The 12,871-nt window shown below is 38.6% G+C and overlaps 1 protein-coding gene across 6 annotated transcripts in view; it reads left to right on the top strand.

The window, feature by feature from the left end:
* The window catches only part of LOC309484770 (receptor-type tyrosine-protein phosphatase delta), a 666,889-nt gene that overhangs the window by 586,736 nt on the left and 67,282 nt on the right, over positions 1-12,871 (top strand). For 5 of the 6 annotated variants that reach the window (XM_082151147.1, XM_082151149.1, XM_082151148.1 and 2 more), the window contains 6 exons: positions 959-1,228; positions 2,309-2,890; positions 3,716-3,861; positions 3,982-4,126; positions 5,515-5,820; positions 6,702-6,895. In XM_082151147.1, coding sequence (XP_082007273.1) covers positions 959-1,228; positions 2,309-2,890; positions 3,716-3,861; positions 3,982-4,126; positions 5,515-5,820; positions 6,702-6,895 — 1,643 coding nt within the window. The remainder of the gene's footprint in view (positions 1-958; positions 1,229-2,308; positions 2,891-3,715; positions 3,862-3,981; positions 4,127-5,514; positions 5,821-6,701; positions 6,896-12,871) is intronic. The other variant, XM_082151152.1, reaches the window with a different exon arrangement.

Below are 12,871 nucleotides of genomic sequence, written 5' to 3'. Positions count from 1 at the left end.
TGACATCGGTTCAGTTATGTTGGACTCTTGAATCTTCTCCCACCCTTCTGCTGTCCCATAAACTCTCTTCTGAGAAGCTAGTGGATAGTATCCCTGTCTCTTTCTCTCTCCCTTTCTGTCTTGGAGACTCCTGCTTTTAATAGCCCTGTTGATTTACTGTTATCTGACTCTACTACTTCTCCCCTCTTATCCTCGTCTCCTTTCCTCTTCTCTCCTGTTCCTCCTCTTTTCTCTGTAATTCACAATTTTTTTTCCTGTGTAATGAGCAATGTGCTTGTTTGCATGACAGATTCAGGAATGCCCCCCCCCCCCCCCCCCATGCCCCATTTGGGTATACCTTTTGGTCGTCTATGAATTTGTTTACTGCATCTGTTCATATTTCAATTTTAAATCATTTTCAAATTCACCCTTTCATTGTTATTGCATTGTTTATCAACGGTTTCACAAGCATTGCCATTGACACGTGCGTCCACTTTTTGAATGGCAGCCAGTCACAGACAGACAGTCACAGCTGGTCTCTACCTGTTGTTAGTTTAGCAGGGTCCCTCTCGCGGGACTTTTTGCTGTGTGTGTGATGTGGCAATGTGATTTGGCACATTCCTTCACATCAACTGGAAGAGAACGCAGCATCGAAGTTGTACAAACACACACAACTCCTGCATGCTGTGGCCCTCCAGTTCCCCCTTGTGCTGCCGTCCGTCTGTCACACGTGGGTCACCTGTGCATGGTGTCTGTTTCAATGTCCCAATCCAAAGGGAGTGAGGCGGAATGTTTGTGTCTTCTACATGTGCATTAGTTTCCTGTTGGATCCTGCCATATATCAATCAGTTGAAACAGTGTATCGGTGAAATCCACCAGATGCTAATTCTTTGTCAGTTCTTCATCTGTTAAATGTTCCCGAATGTTCCGTCGCCCTACGTTTGTGCGGTAAGTTACCAGTACTTGTGTTCTCTTGCAGTGAGACGGGTTCCACCCCGGTTCTCCATTCCCCCAACGGACAATGAAATCATGCCCGGCGGCAGCGTTAACATCACCTGCGTGGCCGTGGGGTCACCAATGCCCTATGTCAAATGGATGCTGGGGTCGGAGGATTTGACCCCTGAAGATGACATGCCCATTGGGCGAAACGTGCTGGAACTCACTGACGTCCGACAGTCGGCCAACTATACGTGCGTCGCTATGTCAACGCTGGGCGTTATAGAGGCAGTCGCACAGATTACGGTCAAAGGTGAGAATTCATTCGACATGTTACATTCCAATTGGCACCAAGCTGCTGTTATTTGATCTGTATTATCACATTCTGCAGATGAATACATGAGCTCCTACTGCTGCCACACTTGTTTGCTCAAACATGCCGACACACTTACAGCTGTTTATATCCACACACACAAAACCGTTGTTTCTAGCAGACACAACAAAACCACATTAGTCATTATATGCCCCACGAGATAGCATGCAAAGACTAAACAGTATCTGTCCTATCACCAACCTCACCTAATGTGCTCTGAATTAAAGCAATAAATTACAGCATGTGGAATATTTAAGACATGTTCTAAACAAACTGCAAAGACTCACTTCCTCTGGGGGAACTTGGTTTCCTCCTTATCGCGGAGATACTGTCAAGACTGTACTACACAGCTCTTTTGCTGTATTACATTAGCAGTAAATGGTGCTATAATACACGCCTACTGTTTGTGTGTTGGCAGAGCAAACTGACACTTTAACCTTCGGCTAGTATCCCAGGGGAAAAGCACATGGTCCATGAATGCTGATGACAAAGCCGTACGACACTGCTTAGCTTACCATTACAATTGCACACACAATTAATGCATTTTCTCTAAACCAAGAGAAGAATCATTTTACATCTGAATGTTAGTTTTCATATAGTTAGAATTTACTTTATTGACAATACATGTTTATGTCCTGAATTAACTAAGCTGTTGAAGGCATGTTGTGCGGTTTTTCAGTCCAACAACTTGCACTCACAAACCATTTGCAATCCAGGCACTAAAAGTGCTGAAATGCTACCTTTTGTAAGTAAATTAGGCTCATTATAAAATGCACCTCAGGGCTCGACATTAACACTTGTCCGGGACAAGTAGTTTACCTGATTTGCATATTTCCTTCAGTGAATTAGGCACTAAAAGGTAGTAGACAGCATGTGCAAATAAACTATCAGCGGGCACCATTCAATCTTAGGGAATTCCTCCCACAGTCTCCAATAATCATTAGTAACTAACTGCAGTGGATTTTCCATTTTACAAGTAATTGAAATTCACTGATTCAAGTTTCTTTATTGATGATCCAGCTTTACCGAAGCCGCCAGGTGTTCCCCAGGTAACAGAACGCACGGCAACAAGCATCACGCTCACATGGGATTCTGGAAATCCCGAACCTGTTTCTTATTACATCATCCAGCACAAGCCCAAAAATTCTGAGGACTCTTATAAAGAGATTGATGGAGTCGCCACCACTCGATACAGTGTGGGGGGGCTGAGCCCTTACTCCGACTACCAATTTAGAGTAGTCGCCGTAAACAACATTGGGCGTGGGCCTCCCAGTGAAGCCATTGAGGCCAAAACGGCAGAGCAAGCACCAAGTACCGCCCCACGGCAAGTCAGAGGGCGCATGCTAAGTGCCACGACCGCTATAATCCACTGGGACGAACCTGAGGAGGCCAACGGGCAGATTACGGGCTACAGGGTTTACTACACCACCGATCCCAGCCAGCACGTCAACCAATGGGAAAAACAGATTGTAAGGACTTCCAACTTTCTCACCATTCCGGGCCTGACGCCCAATAAGACTTACTACATCAAGGTCCTGGCCTTCACCTCTGTAGGAGATGGACCGCTCTCATCTGATTTGCAGATCATAGCTAAAACTGGAGGTGGGTGTTGGGAATTACAGGAATTACAAAGAGGACAATGTCCAGTTTGTTTTTTACCATGATTTAAAAAAAGAAGTTTAATTTAATCAAAAACTTATGAATAACCATGAATATGAATAATTATATCACATTTTCTTCTTTTATATCACACTTTGTTTTTTGTTTTTTTGCTGGAAATTTAACTTTTTTTTTTTTACATATTTTAATAATCAGAGGTTAATATGTATTTTTGTAAATCAAATTATTTGATTTATTTTATGTTTTTATTTGTAACTTGGTGGACACAGACCAACAATTTTATAGACACAAAGTGAAACCACTTTATGAAAAAATTTGGTTACACTTTATTGTAGTTACATTGTACTTATTCAAATAAGTACTGAGTAATATTAATTAACTACATGTACTTACTATAGAGTTACAGTTAGGGTTTGGTTTAGGTTTAGTTACTAGGGTTGTTATTATATTGCGTACATGTAGTGACGTGTAACTACGTCACCTTAAAATAAACTGTTACTAAAACTTAAGTTTAAAACTCAAAACAGACCATGCATTCTGATTGGATGAGCTTTATTCATACATACAGTATAGCCAATGTACACAATTGAGTCGCAATTTAGTCTGTTATGGGACTGTATTTACACACTGTGAACTACCACACAACCTCAGGTTATTCCAGGAGAACTAAGCCTGTAGTGAGATAAATGTCTGCTTATCCCCCCTTATGTATTGTATTCCCACAATACAAACATAAAAAATACTGCAATTACACTTTGAAAATGACAGTTGTATTTTTATAATTTCTGTTATTATAACATTTTATAGTGCCCTCTCAACCGACGGACTTCAAAGGTGAAGCCAAATCTGAGACGAGCATCCTGTTGTCATGGAACCCCCCCACTCAGACGGGCCAGGACAATCAAATCATCGGATACGAGCTGCTCTATAAGAAAGGAGATGACAAAGAGGAGGTCTGAATGTCAACAGTCATTGGAAAACGCCTCCTAGAATTTTCATCATTGCCATTGGTCAGGGTGATTGTACTGTATTTTCTAGGGTGTTAACCTTTATTGTGTTGTTCCTTTCCTTAGAAACGTGTTAGCTTTGAGCCCACCACCACCTATTTGCTGAAAGATCTGAAGCCATTTACTACATACACATTTCAGCTGGCTGCTCGCAGCAAACACGGCGTTGGCGCGTACACCAATGAAATCTCAGCCGAAACACCTCAGACACGTAGGTCCTCTTCTGTCTTTACTTTCTATCCTAAACCCATGCAGTCCAAGAACAGGAGCAGCACTTGCTGAAGCAGAAATCCTCCATTTCTTAACAGCGTTTGCTAATGTAAATCCTGAATTTGTTTGAACAGTGGTTTACACTGAGAGATTTTTTGAGAGATGGAGGCATTTCTGCAAACAACTTGTTAGCGCACATCTTGTTTTAATGAAAGCCGACCTATGGGAAATGTCAAATGACAAGGTCACTTTGTTGAATTTGGTGTCATATAAGTAAGCCAAGAAGGAGATGAGAGTGATTTATTCATCTGTTTGGCTGCAGTCGTTCAGCTTAAGGGTGCCTTGTTTTTTGACTTTGGCTATAGTATACCACACTGCATTTGAAAGATTTACCAAATTTGGAAAGGTTCCTTTTCCTGGAGCCTTGTTGTAAGCTCAAATGCAATGATACATAGCTAGAAAAGAGAATTGCATTCCCAGAATACCTCATATTTATTATCCATTCATTCAAGTTGAACTGTAACCAAACCTTTAGATCAACCCGTTCATGAATCTTGCATAATTTGATGCATAATTGATGTTGACAAGCTTGACTGTGCTTCACTTCATACTCACAATTTGAGGTAATCTGAATAAATATGAGGTCCTCTGAGAACATGCCAGGTAAGTATCTTTGAGGGCTGTTATCCGGTAGAGTGTTTGCATGTCCAAGTCTAGAAGCGTCAGTCATGAACTCTTGGACCATCCAGGCTTTTACCTCAAACCAACAGGCCTCGGAAAGGTTGGTGAGCAATGCATTTACTGTTTGTACAGAGCTGACACATCAACCTTTGAAATTTTGGATTGATGGTAACTGCTTGGAGGAAACAGGGCCCAGTTAAATGCAACTCATTAAGATATTTCACATGTTTGGAAAATGCTTTGGAAGTATGATGAGAGAAAGTGAAATTTGTGCCCTGAATTTTAGAATATATTTAGGAATAAATAACATATGTAGAATTACGAAGGTAGGTTCTTTACTTTGTGTCTGCACCAGTCCCACCCACACTATTTGTGAATTTTTTTATCTTTTATACCTCCTTTATGAGAAATCTGTGACATGTCTGCCCGTTTCTGTTCATCTTTTTAAGCTTCATTTAAATTTATTTTCTTGTCATCATTGTTTTTTTTTAAATAAATGTAGTCCTTGTGGTCCATCCTCATTTTATGTTTCCTTTTTTTTTTGTTTTTGTTTTTTCCATCAACATCATCTACACATCCACCACAAAAACAAAAAAATCCTCTTACCTCAACCCTGTGAACCTCACCTGGATCCAACCAAACTCCAAAACCACTTGAATCCAATTTAATGAATATACTCCTCCCACAATCCTCTGATCCTCCAATCAGAGCCCTCAGCTCCGCCCCAGGAAGTCAAGTGTACTAGTCACAGTTCTACCAGCATTCTGGTAAGTTGGAAACCGCCACCAGTGGAGCTTCAAAATGGAATCATGACCAAATTCACCATCCAGTATGCGGCGATTGAAGGCGACGATACCTCGTTGCAACAAATATCAGACATACCGCCTGAAAAGTACCATTATCTATTGGAAAACTTGGACAAATGGACTGAATACCGTGTGACAGTGAGCGCCCACACAGAAGCGGGGGAAGGCCCTGAGAGTTTACCTCAGCTAATCCGTACAGAGGAAGATGGTATGTCTTACCCACACGCCACTGTGACCCTATTCTAATGTCTTTACCCTTAAAACATGCCCCACTTCTGGCAGACTTCTGCCCAAGGCACCCTAAAACCCACTCGCCCCTCTAGTCCCCTGTATTTACACTAACTCTACTAACCAGGATTTTTTGTGACCTTTCACCGAGTCAACATTTATTTTGGGAGAATGTTCGAAAGAATTTTTGAGTCTTTTTGCGTGACCAGACTTTCTTGGAAATTTCATGGCATGTTCTTCTGACAACCTTAAACTTTCAACAATCCCAAATGTTTTGCTGTTTTTCCCCCATTTTCTTAAGATCAATGAATTTTTAAAAATAAAATTTTTAATGGAGTTAAACTCATTTTCATACATGAGAAAAGATGCCTAAATCAACTGTGAATCCTCTTAAAATGGGGCTTTTTTCTCAAATGTCCCAAGCTAATGACATTTTTTCTTAAATTTTTCCATTTGTTTTTTCTTTTTGTCTTCACTCTATCATAGCCAAACTCCTTTTGAGTGCTTCAAAGCTCTGAAACACTCCTCTTGGCGTTTTTGCTTGTTATTTTTATTCCATATTTTGACTCCACTAACCCCATTTTTCAGAAAAAAAATTAGGTCAGTTGTGTGACCTGTTTTTGGGGATTGTTTTTGTTTTTTTTCCTCTCTTTTTTTTTTTTGCTTTTTTTTTTTTTTTTTTTTTTTGCTTTTGACTTCTCATTGTTGAGATATTAGTGTTATCCAGTACTTGTTAGTGGTATATACCCATTTTGTAGATTTTTGTCTGCTTCATTACTTTCTCTTGAGAGATGTCCAGTCGGACGGGAAGTGTCCTCTTTAAGCTTGACCTTTTTGTCTTTTATCCCATAATTCTCTCAGTGCCCAGTGGCCCTCCTCGTAAAGTCGAGGTGGAGGCTGTCAACTCCACATCTGTTAAAGTGCTGTGGCGGTCACCGGTGCCGAGCAGACAGCACGGGCAGATCCGTGGGTACCAGGTGCACTATGTGAGGATGGTTAATGGGGAACCCATTGGGCACCCTGTCATCAAGGACATCTTGATCGATGACGCTCAGGTAGGCACCCACCTGCACAGCTGCACCGTTTCTAAAGTAAATCTTTACAAGCTTTTGGCAACTATTTTGATTTCGGTCTATGTGATGTTTTAGCAATCCTAGAATGCATTTCAATATGGTCACTGGAAAATAAATAAATATAGAATATAGTTATAGGTGATAGCTGTAGGAACATGGAAGGTGGTTTCTAGATGGAAACACAATTTCAGCTGATAGCTGGTTTGTTTCTAATCTAAGATGGTATCAGCTACCAGCTTTTACTGCAGTGATGCCAATAATAAACTAGAGGCTAAAGTTTGTGAACAAACTTTGATGTTGGATTGTGAAGCCTGAATGGGAAAGTAAAAGTATTTTTAAGAGTGAAAGTTTTTAAGAAATGGGCTGTGCATGGTCCTTATCCTTTCTAGGCCAATAATGATGGTTGCTATGTTGTGGATACTTATAGACTAGCTGCATGTCCACATTTATAATGAGAAATAATTACACAATACTAGGAGAAAAGTTTCTATGTGTCTATTGAAACACTAACATTAGCCCAAGTCTACATTAAAATTATTGTTTAATTCATGTTTGAACGAAATAATAAATAACTCTGGATAAGGCTACATAAATTACCAAAAAAAAAAAAAAAAGGCTTTATTCTTTATCCTTTTGTTTTTTAATTTAAAAAATTCGCAAAAATCTAACCTTTCCTTGAAGTAAAATAATTGAAAGTGTGGGTAAATCACATTATGAAATAAATGTTTTTTCTCCAAAACACATTGGCCAGAATTATTGGCACTCCTAGAACTTAGAAAATATCTCTGAAGTATATTCCCAGGAATATTATATTTTTTTTTTATTTTTTTTTTTAAGCACACCAGTGTGACTAGGAACATAAAATTGTCTAGCTATGACTTCTTGTTTCACAGAGTATAAATATGAGGAAACACAAAGGCCAAATTCCCTTAATGATCCATCACAATGAGTAAAACCAAAGAATATAGTTTGGATGTGCAGCAAAAGATTGTTGAGCTTCACAAAATAGAAAGTGACTGTAATAAAATAGCTAAAGCATTGAGAATTCCCACTTCCACCATCAGAGCAATAATTAAGAAGTTCCAATCAACTTGAGATGTTACGAATCAGCCTGGAAGAGGACATGTGTGTATATTGTCTTAATACATGGCGAGGAAGAGAGTTTTAGTGCCTTCAGCACATGTTGTTTGGGAAGGTTTCAAGAAAAAGAAAAAAATACAAACTCCAGCATATTCCGATGTCAGACATGACTGGATCTTCAAATGGGACTGGGTTCTATGGTCAGATGAAACAAAAGAAAAAGAGCTTTTTGGCAGCAAACCCGCCAGATGAGTTTGGTGCAAACAGGGATAAAAAGTACCCTATGGCCATGGTTAAATATACCGCTGAATCTTTAATGTTCTGGGTCCTTTTTTTTTTTTTGCTGGAGGTCCTGGACATATTGTTCAGATACATGGTATCATGGATTCTAGAAAATACCAACAGATAAAATATCAAAACCTGACAGAATCTGCTAAAAATCTTATAAGGGGCCGTGGTTGGATTTTCCATCAGGACAACAAAAATGTGTGACTGAGCACAAAATGAAGCTTCTGCCATGACCGTCCCAGTTCCCTGACCTGAACCCTATAGAAAATGAGTGGCGTACTGAAGAGAAGAAGCACCAACATGAAATCTGAAGGATCTGGAGAGATTCTGTATGGAGGAATGGTCTCTGATCTCTTGTCAGGTGTTCTCCAAACTCATCAGGCATTAAAGGAGAAAACTCTGAGCTGTTATCTTGGCAAAAAGTATTTAATATAAGGGTGCCAATAGTTATGGCCAACATGCTTTGTGGAAAAGCATTTATTTCATAATGTGATTTACCCAGTAGCACCTTACTGCAGTACACGAGATCCAGGGGGCAGAGTTGGATCAGATCTAAGGGGTGGAGATTTGGTAGGTTTAGGGGTGTGTTTAGGGATCAGGGGGTGGAGATGGGTAGGTTTAGGTATATGTAAGGTGGATTTCGTGTTCTGCAGTGAGGACCATCTCGATTTACCCCCCACATTTGCTTTGTGCAAATTTGTTGAATGAATGATCAAAAGGATAAACAATGCAGATTTATTTTCACAGCCTTCTTTGATCATATTTACCAGGGGTACCAATAATTCTGAACACAACTGTAAATCAAAGGACAGCATTGTGTGCATGTGTGTGTGCTTGTAGAACGACAATTAACTTACCTGTAAAATAAACTGTTCAAAAACTGCATCCACCCAATCAATATTGAGTATCCAGATAACCGTGCTGGGGACCAACCCAAAAAAAAAAAAAAAAAAAAAAACATGGACAAAAAAGACAGCTAAAATAAAATTGATGAATACTTGGATAATGTGCTATTCACAGGGATAAAAGTTCTCTGTCGCTACGACGGAGTTCTGTTAATTGCAGGATTCCTGCCTGTTCTTATGTCTTAAAATCACTTTTCATAATGTTAAGGCTGTAAATATGCTTACATTTCTCAAATAGTGTAATAAATGTCTTCATTTCAGTTTGAATAGGTCTTAAATTAAGGAAAGATGAGGTGTATTCACCCTGCTGAGGGGGATATGATCAAAGCCTGGAGTGGAGCGAAAGCATGTTCCTCTCTCCACTCTAAGCGTTCTGTCACTCCACTCCAGATCCACTCTGAGTTTTCCATTCCCGCTCACGGAAAAACTGCTCCGTGTTCACTCCATTTTAAAAGTTATTCTAATATGTTTATTTTTTTATATCGTGAAAGTCTGAATTTATAATACTATATGTAACATTTATAATACTATATGTAATGGTTTGGAAAGTATTCTACAATAAATAATTACACAAAAATGTCTAAATGTAGTGAACCCGCCTATAGAGAGAAATGCACATTTTATACGGATTCATGTCCTGATTATATTGTCTATATATTTGCTTCTCATTTATAAAGAAAGTCTTTATACAAAACAAAACTTAATGAAGTGGTCAAAATCATGTCTGACCCACTACATATGTCTCCCGATATATTGCACATCTAATGATCCTATCTTACTCATGCCCTGGGCCGTACCCACCATTGAGGTCCCTGAGGTCAGGACCTCTGTAATTTTTCGAAGTGCATATAATGAAGGTTGTGAAATAATTGCCTAATGTTAACTCTACTTTGGTGCTGCAATAATATTGCATATCGCCACGATAACCGACTTCATCTGAGCTGCTTTAGGGGCCCGTTCACATGTTTGCGCTCTCACGTTCGTTATTTTTAAATGTAGATGCGCGAAAAGTGCGCCCAAATAGAGAGCGCACGCATCGCAACGCTCGCTTGCTTGTTTTCCCAGGCAAGGTGAAAAAAATCGAATCAAAGTAGACTTTAGGGCTTTATGTTCACAGAAGATGCGAGCCGAGCGTGAATTCCAGCGCTACGCTTCACGATGCTTTCAGTTAACGGTCATATAGTGCAAGTCTGGCCTTCGAGATGTAAGTAGCTTAACAAAACAACTGTTATGATAAAAGTATTAAACAAGTACCAGAAACAATCAGTTTGCAAAGACTGTATCAATCAAAGCTCAGCTTTGGGAATATAAGATATACAGGTAAAGATTAGGAGACTGTGAGAAGAAGAAAGAGAGAATGTGATGGAGATGAGAGAGGAAGAGCACACTGAAAAAAACAAGAAGTAAAATTTACTTAATTTTTCTTTGGCAAGTTTTTGCACAAATATTTGTTAAGTAAATTTCACACCTGGAATTAAGTAAACTCTACTAAAGTTAAGTGAAAGTAATAAAGAAAATAAGTAATTTTAACTTGGCTAGTAAAAGGTTGAGTAATATCTATTTAGTTGAAGTTTCCTTTGCAATACATTTCACTCAAACAATATAACGTTGAATTAAACCACACTTTTAAAGTATATGCTTTACTTTGAAATATCTAAGTAATTAATACAATAGATATTGTGTGAGACACCATATCTACATTTCAGAATTTACGCGTTATTTGAACGCAGAGACCTCAATACTTGGTAGACAATACACAATGACGGTAACATTTGATGGATCGTTTTGGTGTTTGAATATGTCATTTTGAGTAGAAAATGAACTCCAAATGTCACAAAATGGCAAGTTACTGATCCTAACAACAAAAGCAATGATAAAACAGTGTAAATACCGCTGGAAAACAGTGAAATATCAACCTCATTAATTATTCAAGGCCCAATGCATGATGGAAACACCAGTATCAGAAAAGTTGAGTAATGTTACTTAATTTTATAACGCTGATATTTATGCTTTCATTTCTACAAGCTTGAATTGAGTACTAATATAGAATACATTTTTTTATTTTTATTTTTATTCTTGCCTGAACTAACTTTTTCATGTAAATTACAATGTTTTTTTTAGTTTTGTTTTTTTTGTAGTATTTACTTCACAAAATAATTTTTACAGTGCAGGTATTGCATATTGTGCCCATGAGATTAGCATTATTACAATGTATTCTATTTAACACATATAAATGTTCTTTGCTTATTGCATTGGAAAATATAAGCTCAATTTAACAACACAAACACCTATTAATTATAATGCCATAATAGTAGTATTGTATAAATATTAATATTTGTATATGGTCCTCGAATATGTTATATTTCACCAGTATCAGCATTGGGAGTGTTTGCGCAACTTGTATCATTAAGCCAGTAGGTGGCGTCTTTATGAGTGAACAATTGAACCATTAAATGAACTGATTAGTCCAAAAACAAGATACTCGGAACGAACCCCCATAGCAGGATCACTATAGCAAGGACCTCGGTATTTATAAAATCCTGCGTACGACCCTGCTCATGCTTAGCCTGGAAATCCAGACCTAAATCTGAAAGATTAATGTCTGGCATCGACTAATGAATTGTCCAGCTCGAGGGGCGGCACCAACCATGCATTTGAAAATCTCACTGCACGCAATTGGATAACACTACGACCAATCACAACAATAAACCCCATATGCTTAGCTACCAGCGGAGCTAACTGGTAGATTAGACTCTTGCCGTATCCGGTCGGCAAAACAGCAAAAATGCCCTTCTTGCAAAGGAACGATTCGAGCTCCGTCTTCTGTTCCTCTTTTAGATAAAAAGCCAAGTCTGACTCGTTCATTGTAGCGGCCAAAGCCGTTTCAAACAACTGATGTTCATCCATAGCCATCTTGCAATGTTTACAAATTACTTCGACGTCACAGCGCTGTCGTCATCTGTTTAGCTCGCCCCTGGCCCGCCTATATCAGATAACCTGATGTGATTGGTGCAGCACAGATACAAAGGCATATTTAATGAGCATCATTACTCGACGCCAGAGTAAACTCACTGAGCAAATTCAACTTGTGCTCTCACGAGAACTCTGGATTACCAGGGTAGCTCATGCTGTTCACTTTTCATATAGTCAACTTAGATAAAAAAACAACAACAACATTATATTGTTTATTTATAATGGCTAGGTTAAAAACAGATATGATATTATATGATGTATAGTTTGTGATATTAACTCACTTTCCGGCTCTGTTGGCTTTTATTATTTGAGAAATAAAAACTTGTGTTAAAGTTATGCAAATGGTTAATTATTTGTATGACTACATCACAAAGAGTCAAAGCATTAGATTGAAAACAATTGAAATGTCATAAAGTGTGTAAATAATAGAAACACAGTTCAAAATGGCCTTTCTTTAAATGCAAATGTTCTTTGAGTATTTCATTTGTGAAGGTGAAACATGATACATGTACTCACTATACTCCTAATTACAAGAAGAAGAAAAAACTGCTCTTAAACTGTGTGACAGGCTGTGGAATGGGGTTTGGCCGAGGAAAAATTTTCTGTCAAAAGATTTTTTTTGCTTTAACCCCTGTATTCAGCTATTCATTATTAAAGTCATTATTTGCACATACTTTTAGTAGATGAGGGGTATATTTTCACTGAATGACCC

This window comes from Leuciscus leuciscus (genome assembly GCF_965113295.1).
Source record: "Leuciscus leuciscus genome assembly, chromosome: 2".
In the NCBI taxonomy this organism is placed as follows: Eukaryota; Metazoa; Chordata; class Actinopteri; order Cypriniformes; family Leuciscidae; genus Leuciscus; species Leuciscus leuciscus.
The sequence above is the reverse complement of the archived record's forward strand: the minus strand, read 5'-3'. Positions and strand labels throughout refer to the sequence as shown.